The 27597-nt window shown below is 33.6% G+C and overlaps 1 protein-coding gene across 1 annotated transcript; it reads right to left on the bottom strand.

Moving 5' to 3' along the window:
• Positions 1-21: 21 nt before the first annotated feature.
• On the bottom strand, positions 22-17960 carry LOC123657631. Its single transcript, XM_045593152.1, has 6 exons — positions 17906-17960; positions 16268-16416; positions 15172-15286; positions 14569-14767; positions 7897-8059; positions 22-129 (listed from the first exon to the last, which is right to left on the bottom strand). Exons 1-6 carry the CDS (start codon positions 17958-17960, stop codon positions 22-24), a joined length of 789 nt encoding a protein of 262 aa, XP_045449108.1.
• Positions 17961-27597: the final 9637 nt, after the last annotated feature.

Below are 27597 nucleotides of genomic sequence, written 5' to 3'. Positions count from 1 at the left end.
TTATGTGCTTATGTTGTTACATCAAGTCGGCGGATCGGGCGGTTGGTCTTTCTCCTTGTTGAGGGGACTTCCTTCTGGTCCTCCGTCCGCACTGTTGCCGCTGTTGATCGCCACTGACGTTAATGGTACCTGGCGGAAAATTATATTTATTTTAAAGCACATTAAAATGCATTATCATAGTCAACCGCATCATGTCTTTCAATAATGTTTAAATAGCACCTATTTTTTCGAAAAATATAACGTAGTATAGACATGAAGACACGAAGCATAAAAAAGCAAGATGAGATATTTACATGTCACTGTAATAGAAATATTTTTTTGTGTAGAAAAGGTAAAAAGTTTTATATAAATCATTTATGTTGCAATTCATAAAGTGTTTTGTACATTTCGACAAAGTTTGGTAAAATTTGATAAATTCTATGACCTCGCCACGACATAATGAAATGAGTAAAGTACAGGCGCCTATTAAGGCTTGCTTAATTTCAAACCTCATAAAATTTGTTCCGGCTAATCTCTGAAATGGCTGGACAAATTTTTACAGCACTTTCATTGGCAGATAGCTAATGTAATAAGGAGTAACTTAAGCTAATTTTATTTTAGAAATTTATGTATTTTATAACTTTCCGAAAAGTAAATAACTTTTTTCTAAATTCCACGCGGTGGAAGTCACGGGTACAGCTAGTAATAACAATAAAATATATACCAATAATAAAATATATAGTATATTTGTTCATCGGTACAATTTCAACAATTTCAACAGTTGCAACCAATAATGAGTTAAAAATCGATATTTTTTAAATCATATAAACGATTTTTAAATTAAAAGTTAACTTTAAAAAATGTCCCATATTATTAAAATGTTCAGTGAACTATTATTTCAATAATCCCGGAAAGGCCCGGGCTATGTTTGGAAACTATGTAGTGGGCCATGACAGGAAATTACCGAAAAACCCAGGCTCAGTAAAATCTTATGAAATAGATTAAATACGACGTTTCACAGTTTTTAATAAAGAGATTTGTTTTAAATTTGTCAAATTTTTAAAAGATTTTATTTCTTCGATGTTATAAAATATGTATCGTTTTGTGATGACCAAGCAAACTGTCATCTATTTTCAAAATGACGACGCGCCGTTCATGAATTGCACTTGCACGTTTGTTTTGAACAATCATAACTTTATTTTTTTAAATGGGCCATCCTAGGAGCTGTGCCATCTTCGAAGACAGTACCTTATTATTTGGTAATCGCTCCTTCTCTTTAACAAAGAAGTATTGTACAATAAGAAATATTGTGTCAGACATTTGCTAACTCATAATGTAGCAGTAAGACTTATAAGTGTACTAATTAAAATTCAGAAGGATGTTTATTTATTGCATTAATTAAAATTCTCCAGCTATTTCCAGCAAAACTAATATTCCGATACGGTTTTAACGTAAGCATGGCTGACATTCCTGTTAAATAACCGAAAGGTCTGAGGAAAAAAAGTATAGCGTAAGTTTATTGCGTAAAATCTGTTGATTTATTGTTGTGTCATACTCATGTATATTTAAAAATCCACAAACTGATGATTTTTAAATATGTTCAATAAGTAATTTTACTTTGGATTAAGTTAATATGATATACATGTTATTATTTAGAATTTTTCAAGTTTTTTTTTTTTTTTCAATTCTTTTAACCAGCTTAAAGTCTGAAGCTTCTTCTTCTTCTTATTCTTTATTAATATCTTTCAATAGTGCCAAATGAGCACAGATGATTTCACCCATGTCACGTAAAAGAAGCCCAAAGCTATGACGGATCACGTTGACATCAATTGTAACTATCAAGTGTCAAATAAAAGCTTATTAAATAGTAGGTCAAAAGTGATAATCAAATAACCATTATATATATAAAACAATAATTGCGTTATTATCTTAAATTACTTAATTAAGGCTATAATCCTCTACCGACCGCCACTCTTCATTATTATGTTGACATGTAATGGTCATAAAATGTATAATTTAGTAAATGTGTTTACCGCACTAGGGTGATTGTCATTATAGTTTTACTATCAACAGTTGACTGCTGATATGATGAGTCTGATCAAAATATGGTTATGGCAGTAAGAATAAAGCCACCCCCTCTCTCGGGGGATAACCATTCAACTGCTGACTTTGAAATACACAGGCCGAAGACAGGCAGCAGCGTCTTCGGTGGGATAAAGCCAGCTCTGCGGTCACCAACCCGCCTGCCCAGCGTGGTGACTATGGACAAAACACATGAGTTCACGCCATCTTTGCCGCGAACTTGTGGAGGCCTATATCCAGCAGTGAACTGTATAAGGCTGAAGTGATGATTTTAATAACTTCTGAAAATAAAACGGAAATTTAAGCGTCAATTACGCGTGTAATTCTATTTATGTAATAGCTAAAGAATGTATATAACAAGTTTTACATACGATGGTACACAATCATAATTAGCTTAAATATTATATTATTCGCACAACGAAGACATTAAAGATGTCAGTAAAAATAAACTATAAGAACCATTTTGTGCTTATAATAACAGCTATATCAGGTCGTTATGTATGTGTCTGTGTAACTTTTACGTGCAAGGCGTTTGGTATGAATTACCTAAGACAATGCTAATCCCGTGCGGAATATCTCGTGGTTTCCTTCCACTGTCACATTATTCAGGACGAGACTACGATTATCACAAACTTTATGGCGTATGATGCTATCCAGAGAATACATAATTGGAAGATAACTACGCATATATATTGTGATGTTGTTAACTTTGTGGATATGAGGATCATTTTGTAGGATTAGAATATATAATAAATACATCGCTATAAGTATAATAAAATAGATTGCAAAAAGTCAAAGGCTTTTATCAGTACAAGACTTATTTCGAGAAATATCATGTGTTTTTTAATCAATGTACATGTTCGTATTATTAATTCAATATACTGTAACGTGATCTTAAAAATCTTTTTAATTAGTTCCTAAATAGTGCCTTGATGTAAATCACCTAAAGAACCTTTTATTGCAATACAGCTTGCAGCAGCAGCTTGAATATTGGCAGCGTTGTGACATAAGGACGATATGATATTATACTACGAAAATTTTGTTAATTTTCAAACAAAAAATAACCGACTTCATGTTACACGATAAGTGATAAAATGATAACATCATGAATGTAGTAGAAGTCAACTAAATGTGCATTATTAGAAATCTCGCACAGCAGAACCACAAGAGAAGGAATTTGGAATAAAAAATGTATCATCAAAATTATCAAAGATAAAATAATAAAAATAAAAAATAAAGTCGAATTGAGAACCCCTTCTTTTTTGAAGTCGGGTAAAAATAATTAAAATACATTACTCTAGTATTATTAATCATTAGTCAGTTGTCTGACCTTTCTAACTTTTAAAGTTAAGTCTTCCCGCAAGAATTTACTGAAGTTATGAAACAAGATTTATACTTCAGTATATTGTCATTTCAGTAATATTAAGCTTCTTTATTTAAAATGATAAATTATGAGAATTTTAAGATTTTAAAACTTTAATAATATATGTATAATAGACTGGGCCAAAAAACGACTATTTTTTTAACAATACTGTGAAAATATCATTCATGATAAGAATATCATTCATGGTGATAAAAAAATATTATTGTGAAAATTTGAGTAATTAATAGTAATATTAAGGGGTGTATCGTTACTACTATTGGTTTTTTAGCAGTTATCGTATTTTTTATTTAAATCTCGTCAGTCATTAATCTGAAAAATTTGAGCGATTCGTATTCTTAAAGGAAAGTCAATTTCCTAGAAAAATGCTTTCTTAGTACTAACTTTCCTAGAAAAATACTTTCTTAATACTAATACACTATGGATGTTCACGTCTGAAATAAACGCTTATTATTATTATTATTAGTAAATTAATGTAAAACAAGCCGTTTCCTTGTAATACATTGATTTTTTTTATATTTTTTTTTGCGTTTTGGTTTTAGATTTTTGTAACTACTAGAAATATCAATATTTTTGTGATTCAAAATATTTATTTTCAAAGGAAATTTAACAAAAGTCAAAACCTGGAACATAGAAATGGTTAAGCAAGTGTTCTTCTACGACGCAAAATGGTTAGTTATTTTATAAAAAGTACCTGGGTGACCGAGCTTAGCTCGGTAGTTTTTGTAAATCGTGTTTTTTGGAAATCATATTTAAATACGAGTCACATATTTATAAAATATGAATAATATTCTATTTCGATTAATAAAATAAAAAAAAAATATATAAACTAATATAAGAAAATCAAAAATAAAAAAATAATAAAGATAAAATATAAATTAATAATAAAAATAAGGACTAAATATAATAATAAAACTAAATAAAAAATAACGGGTGCAATTAGAAAAAAAAGGAAAAAATTATAATCGATCTGGAAATTTGAGGATTTGAGCCGTGGTCTTTTCTGTTGTTCTCGACCGGCCGATTTTCCACCGAGCTATCACAACTTTACTGACAAACGCGAATTTACCTTTGTATTCTAACGATATTGTACCCATTTTTTCACTGTCTAAAAACTGGGATAAAACGACCTTTCCTAAAAATGAATCCTAGCTAGATTTATTTATCTCCCCCGAAATCCCTTCTGATTTTCAGAGAAAAATTCAGATTCTATATATGTATATTAGAATTGCTCGTTTAATAGTATTAGAGAAGTATGTATACAATTTGTTCTCGAAATATCATTGGAAAATGAAAAAAAAAAAACTGAGGATAAGTACGACATACATAAGGGTATTAAAACGGTCTTGTTAATGTAACGTCTTATTTGTATCGTATTAGAACTCAGCCATTTACTGCTGTACTGACATCTCTGAGACACCGGTACCTCTTAAGACCAAAAGCCAGCACAGTGCGATCTTCCGGAAGCGAGGGCCAGATAGCGGAAACCGTTTTAGGAAGATACTGAGCAAAACAGTACTACATGGTACAACTGAGGTAGGGCACAGCAGCAACTGAGGTAGGGCACAGCAGGAATTTCCTGCTCAAAATATGGAGCAGCCCGACTGGACCTCGACCTTACAGAAGATCACAGAAAAATAATACTGTTTTCAAGCAGTATTGTGTTTCTGTTGGTGAGTAAGGTGACCAGAGCTCCTGGAGGGATTGGGGATTGGGTCGGCAACGCGCTTGCGATGCTTCTGGTGTTGCAGATGTCTATAAGCTACGGTAATCACTTACCATCAGGTGAGCCGTACGCTTGTTTGCTGACCTAGTAACATAAAAAAAAAAATACAAGGTGCCTGCTATATTTAAAGATGGTGACGGTTGGTTTGGTCAGCGGTGTCTGAGAGAATACCACAACAGTTGCAGAAAGTTAATTAAAAAAAAATTGCTTTTCAAACTTTGATAGTCACTGACTTTATTCAATCACTTCAGCCTATCGCAGTCCACTGCTGGACATAGGCCTATGCAAGTTCGCGCCAGAAATGGCGTGAACTTATGTGTGTTGCCCATAGACATTATTATTGAGATGTAAAACCTAATAATCGTATTTACCATGTTTACCGCTTGTCAGTCTGAGTATCCGATATTTATTCGTAACATTTTGGCATAGTTGCAAGTGTCATGATTACTAGTTGACTGAAAGTGTATGTCTTAAAAGACTTGTTATTATCTTCTTGTATATTACTATCTACTTTTATCTATCTAAATATATTTTTTTTATTTCAAACATTTAACATTGTAGTAATATTTATTAAACTTCGAAGGGAAATTTGTGCTACCTATCGAAGCAATATTATTAATTTGTGCTTTTTGAGGGACATTATTTATAATCAACTATTTATATACTTATGTGACAATTCAAAGTAAAATTAAGTGTAATAAACAAGCGTAGCCAAATAAAGTTAGTCATTCCTATTTCAATAAATCAATCATAGAATCTTAAGATCCCTAAAATAACTTACATTATTTCCTAATTCCTAAATACATATATTTTTCACCGCTAAACGGAGCCCATTTCCATTAACTCCGACTTTCCGAGGTGTATCTGTACCGATCACCGATAGTATTGATCTTCTAGGCATAAATATTTCGTCTAATATGAACTTCAGACAATGCATAGAATCCAAGGCAAAAATTGCTGGTAAGAAACTTTTTATCCTCAATAAAGTCAGGCAGTACTTCACACCGGAACAGCTTATTATTTTGTACCAAGCACAAGTTCGATCGTGTATGGAGTACTGCAGCCACTTATGGGATGGCTCTGCCAAGTACCAGCTCGCTGCTTTGGATTTTGTGGATCGACGCGCCAGAAGACTCATCGGTGACAAATCGCTGGTTTGCTCTAGCCTTCGAAGTCTCGAACATCGGCGCAAGGTTGCCTGTTTGTCGGTATTTTACAGGTTATATTTCGGAGAGTGTGCTCTAGAACTATACAATTTGGTTCCACCATCACCTTTCTACCACCGAATCGCAAGGCATCGCATGAATCTGCACCACTATGTGGTTGAAATCCCACGATTTCGCACTAAACGGTTTGCTTCCTCGTTCCTAATACGCACCGCAAAAATTTGGAATGCCCTTCCGGCTTCCGTTTTTCCAACAAACTATAACTTGGGTATCTTTAAATCAAGAGTGAATAGGCCTCTTCTAGGCAAGCGCGCACCACCTTAGGCTGCATCTTCACTTGCCATCATGTGACATCGCAGTCAAGCGCTAGTCTATATATTAAAAAAAATCTATATAAAAGTTTTGTATAATCTCTATTACATCGTTATAAAAAAAATATTGTATGGACCATCTTTTTTTAGGTCTTCATAATTATCGTAACGTCGAAATTAGGTCACATTATTGAAATGCGTCACAAGTAACCCTATTCGTTAAACTCGATACATATACACATGTATATATATATTCACATGCCGTGTGATACAAATTGTATGAACGAAATTTGGAATGAACATTATTTCATCTCGGGCTTATTTTGATTATAAATGTATATAAAAGTAAGTTTGATTTTCTAATTGAACCTTCAAGAATAAATTGCTGAAGGATTTTTCTTGTGGAACTCTTTATTGAAACTACCCACAAACATTATATAAAATGGAAAAGAACAAAATTAATATTACAACTGAAGAGCTTTTTCAGGTTTTCTTCGTTTTACCTTGTTCCAAGTTAGTGATGAGCTACGATAAATTGTGAACCGACACGATGGGAGAAATTACGACCAGTACTTTAGACGGAATGTGTTCTGTATTTCTAGCACGATGTCGACTAATTTTGTACGTAATCAAAGGAAATTCAATTAAGATAAAGGAACAAGTGACGAGATGTGTACTAAGATGCTTAACATTGCGCAAGAATAAATTGGCGCTTTAACGCATTTTGTCACAGACTAATTAATGTGACAAACTATATAACATTATACTTTTAACGATTTTTAATAATTATATATTTTGGAATGCATTTTTTATGATGCTTCGAAGTAAAGATATATAAATAATGCAGGTAAAACACAAGTAAGTCAGTAATTGTTAAAATACCATGGTGTTAAGTGTAAGAACTTATGCCGTAAGTTCTTTTGGGAATTGGAGTTATTATAGACGAACTTCCTTAATAGGTATATAAAATTCATATTTTACCCTTTTTTTGGTTTTCGTTTGTCAATAATAAAATCCGTATAGTAAAACTACTAAATATACGTATCTACAATTTTACTAACTTCTATTATTGCCTATGATTTTTTTTTACAAACTGTTGAAGGCTATAGCCTCTACCCCATCGATCAATATTCTCCACGTATTCTCCATTCTACGTGACATTAGCATAATTATCAGTATTCACTTAGCAATACTTAAAACTAATATTCCTAAAGAAGATAAATAAACTTAGAAGAAGATATATGTATTTACCATAGATACCGCTGTACAGATGTTTGCGTCAGAGGGTCGCGGTGGTGAGAACGCAGCATCAAAACGTAGATCTAGTTGAAATAAGAAGAATGCAGCTGCTAAAGTTGTGACTGATACTACTAATTGTGCTCCCGCTACGCCTATGCATGTTGTACTGCTACATCTATAACAAGTCAAAAGAATACATTTTATTAATTAAATATATCGAAATAATTTCTTAAGTCGGCAATATTTAACAAATATTAAGGGAGCAACTTCGTATCTTTATTTAAAGAATTTTTTTTTTCTAATGTTAAGAGCCATTTCACAATTTTACGCTCTGCAAGTTTAGGTAAATTTGGTCGCATCGCGCGAGTCGTACGAGCCGCGCGATCTTTGTGCTAGTACGTATAGTGTGACAACCAAAAGACCATCGTGATCATTTTCTGATGTATAATAAAAATTATAACTATGGTATAAAATGTTTTTTACATAATTAATTTGTTAAAAATTTCAAGTATGTTATATAACAACAGTCAATAAATTTAAAATAAAATTAAAAAAATCAATTTTATGAAACAATTTTTGTAAATTGATTTAGTTTTTTCAGTTTACGAATGAATCTAATATTTACGATATGAATAAAAAAGCATTTAATGACATCGACACCGACAAACATATTAATTAACAAATAACAAGACAAACAGATTGAAATGCCTATTTGTATTGATAGTGTGAGAAAAGAAAATTAAATTATACATTTGCTTACAGAAATTATCATTATATTATTTTACAGTCATTTTCGTAATATGTTTATTTTATTTATATTTTATTATGAAAGTATCAAATGCGTTTTATCCGCTATAACAACAGGCGCTTGGCACGTGTGAGCGAAAGAGACGGCTGCGCAGAATTTGGCTTGGACCTTACCTCTAAGAGCGCTAGCGCTCGACTGATTTACCGGGCTTGATGCGTGGCAATATATACTATCTTTTTATTATTTAATATAAAATGTATTAAAAATAATTACATCTTTTAATTATTTTTTTTGTATTCCTTAATGATGTAAGTTTACTTTGATGAAGATAGTTCGTTAAAATTTCTTAGTTTTCTAAGAGAAATATCGCTTTTAAAATTGTACTTATTTGGAAAATATTCGTAACTTTAAATTTTTTTTATCGTTTAATAGAGATACAAATGGAATTAAAATCTATGATAGTGGACAACAAAATTATATTCCACATATTATGATATTTTTTTAAAATGGTTTCAACGTAGAGGTTATTGAAAAGTAGGACTTCAAAGTATACATTGCGACCGTTTACCCAGGGAGGAGGCTGATGAAAAGGTTAATAATTTTATACACATAATATAAATCAAAATTCTGATCTGACTATGGACTACAAAAAAGGTTGCTCTATTATATTTCAAGAATATAAATTACATTATTGCATCCAACACTGAGATTAACGACGTCAAAATATTACAATTTCGCGGATTGTTACCGATTTTTGTGAAATGGCTCTTAACGCGAATTTTACACATTAAAATGAAACAGTCCTCCCGTGACCATGGTTGCTGTAAAGTATCCGAAACGTCGGGAATTTAAAAAACATAATAAACCGCGATAAAATCCGAAAAAGTTGTTTCATTTTAAAAGAAAAAATATTTATTTAGTGTAAGAAATTTAAATCAAAATGGAAAAAAGCCGATCAAGTGCGAGTCGAACTCGCACACAAAGGGTTCCGTGCCATTATCTATGTTGTATGGGAGCACCACTTAAATATTAATTTTATTTTAATTTAATTATTTATTTTTAAAGTGAATAATATAACTACAGACTACACTACACACTACAGAAAATATTCTGTGAATATTTCAAGCGTCTACCGGTTGCCGTTATCAATATCGAGCAAAAACTCTTCTTCTTAGTCGCACACTCTTGTCAGAGTGGTCGTGGCTGCGCTGACGAGGTACATGGTGGGGTGTTTGGTGGGTTGATAATATTTTCGAGGGTAGCTCTCCTGGCGATGTGCTTCCATTTCCCTCTGTTGGAGGCGTCGCGAGTACACTGGACCATGGTGGACTCAGTAGCTCTTGTGATGACGTCTGTCCAGCGGGTTGGCGTCCGACCGCGTGCTCTCTTGCCTTCCACCTGGCCCTGCACCACTAGTTTCTCCATCGAGTTTTCATTTCTAGAGATGTGCCCAAAGAACTTCAGTATTCGTAGTTGTACAGTTGAGGATAGTCTGTCTTTGATACGAAGTTCTCTGAGGATGGATACGTTGGTGCGAAACGCCGTCCACGGGATCTTTAGGAGGCGCCTCCAGCACCACATCTCCAAAGCATCGATTTTACGGCGATCCTGCAGTTTCAGAGACCAAGTTTCGGCTCCATAGAGAAAGATTCACCCGGAGCCCGGTCCACTATCATCATCTTCGTCTTGTCTCGGTTGATAGCAAGTCCGAATTGGAGGCTGATATTCTAGACGGGTCAAAAGATTTTCAATGTCTTCTCTAGTCTGTGCGAGAAGGGCAATGTCGTCAGCGTATCTAAGGTTATTTATCACGTGTCCCCCAACCGATATTCCTTTGTTCCAGTCTTCCAGGACAATACGCATAATGTACTCTGTGTAGGTGTTAAAGAGTAATGGCGATAAGATGCATCCTTGTCGTACACCGGCCTCAGTCTTAAAATTACTTGAAAGGGTATCATCCACTTTTACCGCTGCAGTACCATCTTCATACAGCCTCCTCAACAGAACTATTAAATGATGCGGTACACCCATTTCTGCAAGTATTGTCCAGAGGTGTGTCCATATGACCGTATCAAATGCTTTGCGAAAGTCCACAAAGCAGATGTAAAGGGTTGTATTGAATTCTCTGGCCTTCTCAATAATCTGACGCAATATAAGAATTTGTTCGCGAGTGCCTCTTCCTTTAACAAATCCGGCTTGCTCGGGTGCGATTTGACTTGAAAGGTAGGCCAACAGCCGTCTATTCATTATGTGGAGCATCACCTTACTTGCATGCGATATCAAGGATATGAGTCGGTAGTTGTTGCATTTCTTGGTGGACCCTTTTTTGTGCAGTGGAATAAAAATGGATTTCGACCAGTCGTCGGGCCATATTCCGGTCTCCCATATTTTACTGCAGATGGTGTATAAGACATCTACTCCGGATTCTCCCATTACTTTGAGGACCTCGACTGGGATTTCGTCACAACCTATGGCTTTATTGCATTTTAGGTGTTTAATTGCTGCTCGTACTTCATCGCGCATTATGTCGGGTTCACGGTCACGTATATCGTAGGAAAAGCACGTGAAGCTTGATGCTGAGTTGTTGGAAAATAGTGATTGACAATACTCCTTCCACACATTCACTATATCCTTTATCTCTGTAACCGTCATCCCAGCGGAATCCTCAATAGCCCACGTCTTAGGCTTAAATTGGCATGTTATGTATCGCACCTTATCATACAGATCTTTGGTCTGATATTTATTAGAGTGCTGTTCCAGTTCATCACATATCCTACCCAGATGGTTATTGCGGTCACGTCGACAAGCAGCTTGTATGACAGCTGACTTAGCATTCAACTCTGTAATACTAGCACCACTGGCTTTAAGTTTTCGGCGCTCCTCAACCATATGCCAGGTGTCTTCCGTCATCCAATGCTGTCGTTTTAGTATGACGGTTTTCGGCTGTGACTCCGCAATCGCCTCCATAATATACGTCCTTGCCAAGGTCCATAAGAAATTAGAGTCATTATTTCCGATACCTGTTCTCCATGCGGTATGTCTGCTCTGTATTGAGGTTGCGAGTAACTTTGGATCTTTCACCTCTATTCTTTTAGCCATTTTTATTTGTCCTGCTCTCTGCAATTTCAGTCGTATGTTTCCAATGAGCAGTTGGTGGTCGGAATGACAATCAGCACCCGGCAAGGTATGCGCATTGGTTATTGAGCTTCTCCATCTGGTTCTCACCAATGTGTAATCTATCTGATTGCGGTGCTTGCCGTCGGGGGATGTCCAGGTATATAGGCGTCTAGGATGGTGTTTGAACATCGTGTTTGTTATGGTCATGTTGTTGTCGGCAGCGAACTCTATGAGTCGCTCTCCCCTTGGGTTACGGACACCATGGCCATAGTTCCCAACAATATGTCGTATGCCTGTATCCATTGTGGTGTTTCCTACCTTGGGGTTAAAGTCACCAATGATGAGTAAAAGCTCTCTTTTAGGAATTTTAGCTATAGAAGACTCAAGTTGACAATAGAAGTCTTCTACTTCTTCATCTCTGGCAGAACTTGTAGGAGCATAGACTTGAATAATGTTGAGTGGGGTTGGTGATGCGCTAAGTTTAATGGACATAATTCTATCATTAACCCTTAACCGGAATCGCTAAATTGTTCTACATTACTGGAATCTTGGGTCCAAATGGACCCATTAATTAAAATCCAAGCTATTATTTAATACAGAAGAAATTATCACTTTGATGGGTTATAAATACATTAAAACAATTGTTATGTAATATATAAATGAACTTTTATTCATTTACATCATGAAACTATATATTTTTTTTCACTTTTAATCTTAGGTTCTACATTTGGTCATTTTTATCTGGTCTTCTTCTTTGGCCATATCAAAAAATAATAAAAACAAAAAAGCTTTAAAATTTTACAATAGTTTAGAGTTCTACGTATCTTCATGTTAACAAAAATATAAATTCTTTGTGAGATCAACTGAAAATAAAAAAAATGACAACCTATTCTAAAACCGTAAAATTGTTATCAGTCTTTTACTTATCCTATGTAAGGCACTTGCTATACCAAAATTTTTTTGTACGTGAAGCTTACATATAAATTTGCAGCATCTACCACACTTTTGCGATTGTTTATTTTCTATCTTTGGACCACATAAATAGCATCTTCCTCTCTTTCGTGACCCACTTTGAGTGGAAGTTTCTTGTTGTGTATCATTTTGCGGTACATCAACAGCTGGCCCCAGGAAATTATCAATTCTATTCTTCAGATCCATTGAAGATGAAGAATAAACTGCTCTTCTTTCTTGTTGTTCGTTGTTGTTTATCACGAGCTGGACCAACGATCCCAGGTAGGTCAGTAATAATGTTGTGACTTCTGATTCTGGAGCTACTAGGCGATGTCTTAGACCACTTAAACCTATTTTTGCCTCTATAGTAAGTTTTAGATGACAGTGCATTATCTTCTCCTTTACTTTCATCTTCGACATTATCGTCAGATGAATAGTCACTTAATTGAAAAGTGGCTTCATGTTCCGAATTTTCATTGTCACTTATGTTTTCTTCGTCACAAGGTTCGAAATCACTCAAAGGTTCTGGTTCTGTATCATTTTCATCCAACAATAGCTCCTGGATATCGTTTTCGCTAAGACTACGCGCCATTATTTCAGAATTGTGTCAAAATAATTTAAAATATATATATACACATTTGAAAAAAAAAAACGTACCTGGAATCGTGGGTCCGATTGGACCCAACGACGGCTCGTACTTACACTTCCAGTAAATTCAAAGCGCCACGCATCCGGCACCCGTCGCAACAAGCGACGTAATGACATTACGTTGGCGCGCAAAAGTGTTGATGTTCGTGTTTTGAAATTAAACGATTTTTTTGTCGTTGTCGGGTCAAAATGGACCCACGATTTCGGTTAAGGGTTAATAGGGTGGTAGCCAAGCACCGAGTTTTTCCACGATTTAGGGATTGCAATAGCCACACCCGAAAAGCCACTTTTGTCGTTGCCGGAGAAGTAGATAGTGTGTTTCTCTGAGTCAAAGTGGCCGCTATCTTTCCAGTGTGTCTCGCTGATTCCTGCGATAGTGAGTTTGCATCCATCCTCAAGAAGCCCCTGAACATTCCATGTACCTATGCGAAGATTTTTTCTTAAGTTGACATTTATTCTTCTTCCAGTAGCATTTTTTCCATAAGATGCCTGGTTGCCCGCATCCTGATGGCCGGTATCCCATTTCACACCCTCAGCCCCGGAAAACTCAGGGCGCCGGTCGCTACGCGGGTTGCCAGGCGGTCTCACAGTGTCTTTATGCATACTCATCATTGCAACTCTCATGGGATAAATAATGTAGTAGGTTCCCGTTACTTTCTACATCGCGGTACTATAACCTCAGTGGCTATAGTAATCCAAGAGTGAATCGGATCAGAACATATGGTTCATTCGCTTCACTTCGGTACTGATGGTAACCGCTGCCCTCCATCAGGATTCAGGTACTACGCCCCTGTGGCTTGCCTCCTCCGCTGGTTAGTCCGTACCGTTGAGGTCTTCACCCGTAACCCTGGGTAGGAGTTCTGCGTTATACCCCGCAGTACTGGGTCCCTGCTGAACTTCGCCATCTACACACTCCGGCTTACTGAAGTGTAGATGCCCACCCCCGCGACGTGGACGCGCCAGACAGGACCTAACTAAGTGAAAAGTAGAGAAGGTGACTCTACTTTCCCAGGGGCCGGGTTAATGGACGTGTATAATCCACGCCCAAAGGCAAAAACTAGTGCCCCGTTAAATATTTAATTTATTATGTTTTTTAGTATTTATTGTTATAGCGGCAACAGAAACACATCATCTGTGAAAATTTCATCAACTATCTAACTATCACGGTTCATGAGATATATGAACAATTATCATAATAATAATTATCTCTCTTTTCTTACCCGAAATTCATTAAGGATCTGACACAAAAGGCTAGCATAGCTATATGGGCGGTGATAGCAATGGTCCACAATATAGTCAGAGGTATAGCGGCACACGGTGATGGTCCAAGAGCTCTCCATGGAGCTCCCCAGTTCCTTGTTGTTCTTGATCTAGCGGAGACCCAGCCTCCGAACCCTCGGCTGTAGTACACGGATGTCGCTGGAAATGTCTTTTAAATATTAATATTAGAGAATGCGATATTATCAAGATGAAAATGTAAGTTTGGATAGTTCCATAATTAGTAGAAAATTCATTCAAGTAGATTTTCTTTCTAGATTCATGAAAAATTAGTAACTTAGTGTATTTGCAAAACTAAAAAATACATCTTACGCAAATACAATAGCACAATATATATCATGAGCGGCATTATAAGGTACAAATAGGTTGAATTAAGTCAGTATAAATATAAAGATTATTATTGTTTTGGCTTAACCTCATCATCTGTATCGTTTTAGTACGAATTGAATATTATTCTATTAATTATAATGTATGTAAGGCCAAGGCACACATGCACTATGCTTTTTAAATCTTTATTAGGGACTTTTTACATATGGTTTTATTACCAGCAGCTATTACAGTGACGGCTCCAGCTGGAACACCGAGTCCTAGTTCTGGCTTCTGACGTTCCTCTAACCATCCGACTGCTCCGACAACAAGTCCACCAATACCGCAGACGATCTAAAGTTACGGGATTTTTAATGTTAATATTATTTTTAAATAGGGTATCCAACCTCTTATATTTTTTCAAAGGTAAGGTGATAAATGTACATAATATAAGTTAATGGACTAAGGTGGTAACTCAAAATTTGAGTTTTTCCATTATGAACTTTCCTATTTAAAACGTTTGACAATATACTTTATAATACAGTGTCCTTTTTGCTGAGAATTTCTTTGAAAATACAAGGCGTATTGTGTTGCAAACTTTTAGTAAGTAAATCTTTATGTACGTTTTTATGAGCTTCCGGTCGGACGTGTCTTGAAAGTTAAAAGGTTAAGGATCATATGGAAGTGAGATCGTACTGAAGAGAGTACGCGAATGACAAGGGTTTCAATCTGTGAAACATCTTTAAAAAAATTGAAAATGTATTTACTATTTAAATTTACTATTGGACTAGGCAGTTGCCACAGTTTGTAGTGGCCCTGCTTTCTGTTCCACTGGTTGCGGGTTCAATTCCCGTCTGAGTCAGGGTGTAATATTTGTATTTATATATTTATATATGTATTACTTGTATGTATATTTAAAAAAAAGGTTCTAACAGTCGGATGTTAATTGTAATACAAGCATTAAGTTGCTTATCATAGGAACAGACGACCTCGTGTGTATGTTATAAGATATTTATTTATTTATTAAGGTTATTTTCAAATTATGAAATATATCAAAGCCGAGCTTTAAATAATACAGTACAACGTGTACGATTCGATTAAAAAAAGTGGAAGAATATTTACTATTAATAGTCTTTATGTTTATTCACCCACATTTATGGCTACAGTTCCATTATAGAGATAAATACATATGTTTTCTGGCTTACATCTCTAGTGGACTTAGTGGATTAAGTTGTTTGTTTGTAGAGGCTAATCAAATAAATCCACCATCCTTATAATATAAGTGTTCACCAAATAACCCAAATATGCCGTAAATGTAAACATACAATTAGATACCTGTAACACTCTAACGCGCAACGCAATAGCGAAGGGATATATCTTCAAACCAGTCGGCAGGTGTATTTCTTGTTCATCGCACTTGGACGCGCCGCTGACAGCGCTGCACACTGACTGCTTGCGCGACCACATCGCCTTTGCGTTTATCACTGGACAAATATTATTTTTAATTAGTATTTTATAAGATGTTAAAAACGTAATGGCGCAATAGTTATAGCAAATGGCTGATACCCTAGGTTAAGTTATATATTATGCGTGTTTTCTGATATCCAAGATAGGATCCAACTGGGAGACATTGGACCCAAGTTGGAGTCATTGAATGTAAAGTGTATATTTATTAATTTAGCCAATTATATTTTCTTTCAAATTAAAAATCAAAAAGCTATTCTTAGAGCAATATAAGATACATAAATTGTATATAGTATAAAAGTGTCATAGAAATTGTAATATTTGGTTAGCCATATGGTAAAAATAAGAATTGTGCATCCGTTTATATAGTTATAAAAAGTTAGGGAATCCTAAAACACGATTATTTTAGACAAAATAAACTAGGAAGATATAGCCACAAAAATTGAATAGATTAAGTAAAATTTTGCCTAACAAGCATAGAATTTTGAACCAATTACAAATAGAAAATGGATGAAAAGGATAGTTAATTAGTTACGATTGAAGTAACTACTTAATTATGGCAGAAATTCCGGTTCTAGTCACAATGTCTCATAGCCAGATGAACATCGGACCAAGAACATTTTGATAGGTTATTGATTGGTATTAATTCTTGTGTAGCAGTTTGGGTTTCTGTACAAAAATATATCTATGTTTCAGTTTTTAGTTTTAAAAATTATGGTCGGCATTAAGGTATAGATGGAAAGAGTCTTTAACATATTAAAAACTAACTGTTACCGAATAATAATAATAATAAATTTATTTGTGAAAACACACTGCATCAGGTTAAAATTATATAAAAAGAAAACACATAGTACATAATTTACAACAAGGACTAAATACAAAGAGTAAAACGTAAAGCAAAACAAAAAAAAAGAGATACAACATAAGCTTATCGATTTAAAGTATTTAACTAAATACATTTTTTATATAAGTTTGCAGCATGCCTCACAAAAAGGCGTGACCTCAGTTTACGTTAGGACTGTTAGTCCCAACACTGGTTTTCAGGACCACCCTAAGTTTTGTAATTAATTTTCATTTTGGCGGCACTCTGATAGAAATACACATACACATGGATACATACATAAACATAGAAATCTATAGATTATATAAAATATTGTAAAACAATACATACTAATAAAGGAAAAAAAACGCGATATGAACAACACAAAAAAGTATACCGCATAATACGTTTGTTCGATCTATTACATAATTATATTGAATAAATTGAAATATAAATATATACTCATAAACATACTTGCTTATTATATAAACACATAATTATAAATGAATACATATAGAATCATGATCATGAATCATGACTAAGTAAACTACTCGTTTATTTTTATACATATTTACAATTCACAACTTAAGAACTAAATATTTACAGATAGTTATGGTACAAATTATGTCTGCGTGGAATGGTGACAAGAATACTGGCAATATTTCCCCGAAAAATGCGTCAGGACTCACCCGTGGAGGTAATAAGGCGAGGAGTTATCTCTTTTATATCGTCTGATCTTCTCATGACTTATAATAAGGAAACATAATTTTGATTAATGTTATAACGTTTTCTCTCCCCGTTTCAATATAAATCTACTTATAAACTTTTTTTTATATCTTATAACATACACACACGGTCAGTCCCTATGATAAGCAACTTTTGTTATTGGCAACATCCGACTGTTATATAACAATAATAGATAATAATAGATATATAAATATATACATACAAATATTACATCCAGACTAAGGCGGAAATCGAACCCGCAACCCGCGGAACAGAAAGCACTACAAACTGGGCCAACAATTTCGATCATTTGATTTATTTATGTCCTAAAACACATCATCCATATGCATGTAAATGAAACAAACAAAAACTTCTTTTTAGGCAGTCACGAAAGGATGCCTTTGCTATGAAAAAATCGATTCTTATCGCAGTTATCAATGAATATTGATAGCTTGTTAAGCTCTCCTTTGATGTGAGATAAAATTTCAGTGTTTCATATTCATGTATTGGATTTTAGCCAGGAACGGAGAGCCTTAGTCACATATTAATTTATAAAATTTATTATCAGATCAAGTATCGTAAGTCTCGCTTAACGAGTAGGTTTATATGGGCCCAATCTTTCTTTGTTTCCACTTGCTTTCTGAAACCAGATCAGGTAGTAAAATGGTATTTTAAAAAGTAAAAATTCAAATGACTTTGCTTTTTTACACAACACTAATGTTTTGACTTATGTGTTTATTAACTCTGTTACCCTATCTACAATTTGTCAAGCGATCTAACGCAATATGTGCCAATTTGACTAGTTGCTGATAAAATTGATCTCGCACATAAGTTAATTCTAGTCTTATCTATAGCATAGATCTCTACTATAGATACTTAAGCAGTAGGCGTTGAAACAAACCAACTCGCAACGAAATGTAATTAGCATATTGTGATCACATAACTTTTTGATAACCCATCACAGCTTATAAACAGTTTGGTCACAGCTATAGCACTTCATACATATGAGTTAATGTAATATTCATAAATACGATCGTAAAATTTATTATTACGATCACTTTAATTTGATCATTGAACGTGATATTTCATAATTAATTTTGTGGTATAGTAATTATTACTTATCAGGTTTCATATTATAAAATGTGAAATGATTTTCAAATTTAGTCATCATATATATATTATGTATGTCGTCAAGTCTTTTTTATACATATAGGATTCTCTAGAATTGTTATAAGCGTATTCTCAAATACGATTGATTACAAAAATCGTCAGAATTTTACTGAAATTAGTAGAATGTGGTGTGAAAAAAATGTAGTAATTAAACTATAATACGTTTTTCCTTAACACCACAGTATGTATTAACATATCCGTTTTAAATAGAAATAATCATTGAAACATATATACGTGAATACCTAAAATGTCTATTTTTTACCTTGTTTTGACCTTAATATAGTAAAAGCATTTTCTAAGAAAATTTACCACAGTAATGTATATTTTTTACACCATCAGAAAATAGAGATTTCAAGGAACAAAAAGCTTACCAACTTTTTAAAAAAAACTGAGATTTTGACGCGAGAATTTTTTGATTGAAAATGAGGGTACTTTTTCGATATTGTGGTCAAAATAGGGTTAAAAAAATAAATATTTTAAATCAAAAAATTACACTGTGTTTGGGACACAAAAAGGTAAGTTTTCACCAAATTTTGTGAGAGATTTCGTGATCCTAGCACCTACAACTTCTCCATCGAATTTTTATAGAAAAAAAGTTTAGCCGGAAATCGAGATAAACCGTTTTTCACCCTTGACCCTCCCCCACCACTTCCCGACCTAAGATCGCCTGTAATTTATTTTTCCGTTGTATTCTCTTTCTTTTATAATGGGTTTCATCTTACTATATTTTTTTTTTTCACTTTTTACCATTTTCAGAGGTGCTTTCACTGGTCTATGTGGGTACAAGATTTGCATAGGTATTTTATTTTTTATTTTTATCTGCTTTTGGTTCACCTGATGGTAAGCGATTACTAATAATAATAATCTATAATAATAATATATATAAAAGCGAAAGGTCACTCACTCATCACGAAATCTCCGAAACTATAACACCTACAAACTTGAAATTTGGCAGGTAGACTCCTTATAGGACGTAGACATCCGCTAAGAACGGATTTTACGAAACTCGACCTCTAAGGGGGTAAAACGGGGGTGGGAAGTTTGTATGAAAGTCCTATGTTTTTGAAGTAAGAGATCTGAAATTTAAAATGTATGCTCTATAGATGGTAAGAAAGTGTTCAAATAATGTATCTTTAGAAATCAACCCCTTTTTGGGTTTGAAACGGGGGATGGTACGTTGACTCACTGATCACGAAATCTCCGAAACTATAACACCTACAAACTTGAAATTTGACAGGAAGGCTCCTTATAGGGCGTAGAGATCCGATAAGAACGGATTTTACGAAACTCGACCCCTAAGGGTGTAAAACGGGAGGTCGGAAGTTTGTATGAAAGTCCTATGTTTTAGGAGTAAAAGAAATTTAAAATGTATGCTCTATAGATAGCGAGAAGGTGTCCAAATAATGCATCGTAATCTATATATATAAAAGAGAAAGGTCACTGACTCACTCATCACGAGAACTTAATAACCGCTGGATGGTCCATCCATCCAGGATGGACAAAGATGAGGCAGGAAGGTAGATTATAGTTAGTTGACGTCCGCTAAGAACGGATTTTGCGATATTCCACCGCTAAGAGGGTTTAATTAGGGTTGATAGTTTGTATGAAACATATACAGCCTAAAAATAAATCTAAAAATGTGGTGTATAGAGGTTTTATAAAAATAACTATTAAATTATACTAAATTGTGCCTTTTAAAAAGTTACTCAGCTTGATAAGCATTTCAAGTGACTGAAATAAAAAAATAATTTGCGTTAAACATCTTAATAGTAATGCATATCTTCATAACCACACGGACGTAGTCGCAGGCGACAGTTAGTGTATTATAAAATAAAGTCCCCAAAAGTATATGTGAAAGATTCCTTCAAAATCTACTGAACGGATTTTCATGCGATTTCACCAATGGAGAGAGGGCTTGGAGAAAAAGGTTTACGGAACGGCTAAGCCGATTTCGATAATAGTTTCACTGGAAGTTTGCCGGGAAAACTTTGTGACACACTGATTTCTACGCGGGCGAAGCCGCGGGCACAGCTAGTAATAAATATTTATTTATACTACTATAGCTTATAGACGTCTGCAAAAGCATCGCAAGCACGTTGCCAAACCCCATCCCCTACTCTGCCCAGAAGCTCTGGTCACCTTACTCACCAACAGGAAAAGAACACTATTCGAAAACAGTGTTATTTAGCTGTGATCTTCTGTAAGGTCGAGGCACTATCCCAGTCGGGTTGCTCCATATTTTGAGTGGGATTATTCCTGTTGCGCCTTCGGTTAAAATCATAAAATTAAATAAAAAAATCGTACGTAATATATTTATTTCTAATAACTAAGCTAGGAATGAAACAATGAATCACGAGAACTCGAAAAGAAAAAAAAAACAATTCACGATGCAATAAAGTAAAATAGTGTTTAGGTCATCCTACTAATATTATAAACGCGAAAGTTTGTATGTACAAGTATGGATGAATGGATGTTTGTTCCTCTTTCACGCAAAAACTACCAAATGGATTTTAATGAAAGCTAACAATAATATAGCTTATACATTAGAATAACACATAGGCTATAATTTTTAAAGATAGTGTGTGAATTGTCTAAAATATAAATAATATAAAACAAATATAAATTTATAAATACAAATATATGCTGTGTGGTTACTGCAGTAAGAATATAGTCACTCTCTCTCTTCACGTGTGTGTCGTAAGAAGCGACTAAGGGATAACACAGTTCCACTACCACCTTGGAACTTAAAAAGCCGACCGATGGCGGGTTGATCATCCAACGCTGGCGTTGAAATACACAGGCTGAAGACGGGCAGCAGCGTCTTTGGTGCGACAAAGCCAGCTATGCGGGCACCAACCTGTCTGCCCAGCGTGGTGACTATGGGCAACACACAGAGTTCACGCCATTTTTGGCGCGAACTTGTGGAGGCGTAAGTCCAGCTGTGGACTGCGATAGGCTGAAGTGATGATGATAATGGTGATATTACTTACTTTAGTTAATTTGAAAGCTCAACATTTACTATTTTAAAATTGTTAATATTACTCAACCAGTATGAACTTGTGAAATCAAATTTGCCTTCAATTCAAGGACACGTGGACGACCAGAATAGAAAAAACGTGACAAGAGATGACTATACAATAATTGATCTTCTGCGTGACTGGCTCGACGGAGTGGTTGTCGCTCATTTCTTCAACAGTAGTTAGTTACCGAGGTCGAACGACTGAACACCGTTATTTGACTTTTTTAGAGACTATGTTTCACAATGTGTCTACGCGAATAAGTCACGGACGATTAATGACACGAAACCCAAAGTAGTACTATCAACTAAATTAAATTGAAACATCCAGCAAATGTCTAATGCGAGACCAATACCTCAAGTTAAGTTAAGAGGTAACTCATTGTCGGTTCTTAATTACATATAAAAGTAATTGAAAACGGAACTTTGCTGGCCAGTGAAGCCGCAGTAACTTTCTAGACAGACGATTTTTATATTTTGGTCATGTGGTTGCGAAATACAACGTAAATTAGCAAAACGAACCGCGCGCTTATTCAATATAGTAAGCCTGTCATAAATATATTAAAGTATTTTTCTTATTAAATGTTTTAAATGTGATCATATATGTTTGGCCATGATTGTAAAACAATTAAATTACGTCCAACATCCAGTAAATTCAACCAGAAAATTCAATTTTAAAACTAAATTGATAGTAATGTAAATAGTTAAAACACAATCAATTAATGCGCATAATTTATAAAGTTTCGTTTAGCCGATGTTCAACGATCCTCATTATGAATTTATTGAATTGTAAATTATTATGATAATATTTTCATTTTAACGCCATGAGAGTTTAACAGATCAATCTATGTTTTAACATTATAGTTTTATTTTTGATCTTTTCAACTTTTAAGTGTTATTATCGTTATATTGATAAAAATAAATTCTTTAATTAAACAATAAAAGAAAATGTCATCATTTAAAAAAGGTGAATGTTATGTAGCCTATAACCTTCCTATAATATAATCTTAATTATATTTATATAACCATATACCCTTATAGTATATATATAACTTTTCTATAATATAACCTTAATTATATTTATATACAATAATAATTAAACAATAAAAGAAAATGTCATCATTTAAATACAAAATAATTGTGTTTGCAGGCAAACGAAGAAAAACCGACTTCAATTATATCGACAAGTAATACAACGTAGGTAGACAAAAAAAAAGTCAAGTAAATACGCATTATCAAAGATTACTCCAAAAGTTGTAATTGGATCTCGATGAAATTTAAATGTGACCACATGATAAACATCGGCTTTCGATTAAAATAAAATCATAAAAATCGGTACACCAAGTGAAAAGTTTTGCGGATTTTCGAGAGTTTCCCTTGATTTCTCTGAGATCTCATCATCAAATCCTGGTTTCCTTATCATGGTACCAAACTAGGAATATCTCCTTTCCAACAAAAAAAAAAAAAACAATTATCGAAATCGGTCCATAAACGACGGAGTTATCCCTGAACATACATTAAAAAAAAAAACATATACGGTCGAATTGAGTAACCTCCTCCTTTTTTGAAGTCGGTTAAAAAGGTAAACGTGAATGTTATGTAGCCTATAAACTTCCTATAATATAACCTTAATTATTAGAATATAAAATTCCTCGGAAAATTGACTATCTAACATATAAAGAGTTTTACTATTCGAACCAGTAGTTCTTGAGATTTGATTAAAAAAATTGAAGATCCAAACGCTTCAGCTTTATAATATTAGTATAGATCATTATGTTCAAATTGAATAATTTTATATGTAGGTGTTTACCTACATATAAAATGATATATGATAATAATTAATGTCTGATCTTGATATACCTTTTTCGCTGTTAAAATGCATCATACACAAAATAAATTTTTGAACGCACGCATAAATATTTGACAACCAATATATGTATATACATATATTTGTCAATCCTTTTTCATTACTGACATTATTTTAAATTTTTGAAATCTAAAGTACGCCTAGAACTCTATAACAATAGTTTGTTAAACATTAAATACATATTTACAATTCAACACTTAAGAACTAAATATTTACAGATAGTTTTGGTACAAATCATGTCTGCGTGGAATGGTCACAAGAATGCTGGCAGCATTTCCCCGTTGAATCGTTATGCCGATTCTCTGGGCAAAAAATGCACCAGCCCTCTTGTCACCAGTGGAGGCAATAAGCTGCTTCTCCAAGGTCCAGGTGTTTCGAATGTAAACGGCACAAAGATGTAATTTGGAATTAGTGAATATTATGGATATATCTTATCGATTCGGAACCTTTATTTAAATACAGAGATTAAGGGATGAATTTACCGTATCGACGGGATGAACATTAAATTTTTGACGGTTACGAAACCCATGGACATTTTGTATTTTTTTTTTCTTTTATTTTTCTTCTCAATTTTCCAATGTTTTTAACAATTATTTTGCTATTCGAGGCGGAGAAAAATACCACAAATAGAAAACTACGAAAATCGGTCCAAGCATTTTACGACTTATGAACAAAGTCGACTTTGTTTTATATATTAAGATTACAGACGTTGTCTTCTTGATTTTTAAGTAGGTTTTACGGTGTCTGTAACCTGAATCAACAAAGATAAATCACGCAGACAAAAGTCGACATATGATATTATAGTATAAAATAAAGCCTGAAAAAACAGACAAAAAGGGTCATCTTTAGTGAATCAAATAACACAGTCGAAATTATACATAGTAGAATTACGGTAGTTGTTAACAGGTAATAAGACAGGGTGAACGTAGCCTGTCTTAGTTTATTTACATATACATATTTTCTTATTTTATATAGGTACTTTAGCGGTAGGTGTTAAAACTGACCAACTCTCAACGAAATGTAATTAGCATAATTTGATCACATAACTTTTTAATCACCCATCACAAAACAATCATTGAACGTGATGTTTAATAATTAATTAATTTGGTGGTAAATTAATTATTACTTCTCAAGTTTTATATCATAACATGTGAAATATGTTTCAATTTTAATTTTTATTTGTGTAAATCTCAAAGTTTTTTTTTATACAAATAGTATTTACTAAGATTATTGTAAATTATTTTTTACATATAGAATCAATTTCAAGCTTAATCGATTGATCCGAAGCGTCATCTGAACTTTGACAAGTCAAATAAATCGTATGATATAATCGTAATATATCTCCGAAACGGCTTGACCGATTCTCATGAAATTTTGTGTGCATATCGGGTAAGTCTGAGAATCGAACAGCATCTATTTTTCATCCCCCTAAATGTTAAGGGTAGTCCACCCCTAATTTTTTTTAATTTTTAGATAAATTTTTTATTTTTTATTTTATTATGATTTGGTGTTGAAAAATACATACAACCCTAATATTATTACCCCCCTATTTTCACCCTTCTGCCACTAACCCAAGCAAGCAAGCGGCAATACAACTTTTGCCGAGTCAGCTAGTATATATATACGAGTATATGAGTATATACATACATTTTTATGACTTGTCTGTTGTTTATTCATTATATACTTTAATTAATTATTATCAGTATTATATATATACTCCTCGCACTTAACGATCGCCACTTTCTCCTGTGTTAAACATCGGCTAACCATCTTATTAGAGAGATTATTTGCCGAACCACAGTGTAGGAGCATTGTAAATCAAACATCAGCCTACATCAGATGAATTCAGAAGTGGTTTCTAATTAGTGAAACTATGAAAATAAACATGTAAACAATATAAAATCAAAATATAAAATAAGTTTTTTCAAGAAGACTTTAAAAGCACTTTCGAATCACCGTTTTACAAATATATATTATATCTGTTTTTAATAAATTAATCATGGTTAAAGTGAAACTACCGCCGATTCTGAGAGACCCGACCACATTCCACCGACTATATATATATGAGTATATGTGTATATGTGAATGTATGTAAGTGTGTATGCATATGTATGTATATTATATCTATGTATAATTTTATATTCTATTGTAATGTGTTCCTTCCTAACCACTTTTCTATGCGCCGTTCTATACCCAAAGGTTGTCTGGAAGAAATCGCTCTTTTAGCGATAAGACCGCCTTTGTACATCGTCCTCTAATTATACTACTTAAGTTTGTATCTTTTAATGGTGTGCAATAAAGAATATTATGATTATTATTATTATTTTGAATATAGATTCTGCAGAGAATAATCGGAAAGAGACTCCGCAGTAACTCTTTAAAAACAAACTGTGTTTTTTTAAAAATTTTGTAATATCTTTTAGGAAATACAGCGAACTAAGGCCATCCCTCAAATCATCCCTAAACATCTTTACCATCAATGTAATCTTGAACCGAATACTATGTTTTATTTATTAATTTCAACATGTAACGTTACGGTAGGTAAAATACATTTATAAAAATCTAATAATAAAAGTCAAACCGAAAATTTTCTCGACGATGAAGACGAATGAAGCATCCGTAAAGGAAATTAACAATTATCGATCTCTTCAAATTTGATTGCAAAGATTGGAAGTAAACATTTTCATAAGAATAAAAATAGTAATTTATGTAATTTATAATAAATATGTATAATATAAACACATCTTAGGATTTATTAAGCATTGTACATTTATATCGCGGTAAAATTAAGCCCTATGTAGATTAACACTGATGGTTGAGGGAACTAATACTAATGAAGGTAAAGCCACGGAAATTGTGTAGTAAAGTAATCTACTGAACAAAGTATTGTAATTTTGTTACTTATAACTTATTTATATAAGGTTTCATTTAATTAATTGAATGATTCATTCTTTCAGGACTTTGCTATTCCAGTAGGAATTACGGTCAAGTGCTTCAGACGCGACTCCACTCTCCGCTTCTGGCAAATATTTTTATAGACTTATGTTTGTCCCACTCTGCTTGACATTTTATTCCACTTCGAAGTCATTGAGCTGATGAGCGTGATGGATTCGATTACTAATTATTTGTAGAGTCGATAATAAGTACGGTTATTTACAGTCTGTGTCTGTGGTTGATGGTAAGGCACTACTGCTTATTGTAATTAAATTTTGTGAATACTTCTTACAAATATTTGTCAAACAATGAACAATTCTGCAATGTGTACAGAGTGAAATTGTAGTTGCACTAATTTTTTGTAAGTAGGTCACGCCGTAATATGGATTTTTTTTTATGTAAATTTATATATAAATATTAATATATTCAACAATTTTATTGTTCGTATACCTTCGCTGTTTTATTAGCTGAGAATGAAATTTGGGAACTATTCGATTCGATTCGATTCGATTTCGATCGGTACTAGTAAATGTAAAATTCATTTTTATCGATATATAGGTATCCGTATACTAACTCCATAGCAAACGAAAAAAAAAAACTACTTCAATAACATCGACAAGTAATACAATGTAAATAGACGAAAAAATTAACAAATGCACTAGTCGTCA

The sequence above is a fragment of the Melitaea cinxia genome, chromosome 11 (assembly GCF_905220565.1).
Source record: "Melitaea cinxia chromosome 11, ilMelCinx1.1, whole genome shotgun sequence".
Taxonomy (NCBI): Eukaryota; Metazoa; Arthropoda; class Insecta; order Lepidoptera; family Nymphalidae; genus Melitaea; species Melitaea cinxia.
This window is presented reverse-complemented; position numbering and strand designations above follow the sequence as displayed.

What these genes read in the sequence shown, in the direction of transcription:
- LOC123657631 (XM_045593152.1), bottom strand. Translation starts at nt 17,960, where the DNA reads ATGAGAAGATCAGACGATATAAAAGAGATAACTCCTCGCCTTATTACC. An exon ending in TGCGCGTTAGAGTGTTACAG is followed by an intron (nt 15,287 to 16,267) that starts GTATCTAATTGT and finishes CCGTAACTTTAG; the next exon opens with ATCGTCTGCGGTATTGGTGG. An exon ending in TCTGTACAGCGGTATCTATG is followed by an intron (nt 130 to 7,896) that starts GTAAATACATAT and finishes ATTTTCCGCCAG; the next exon opens with GTACCATTAACGTCAGTGGC.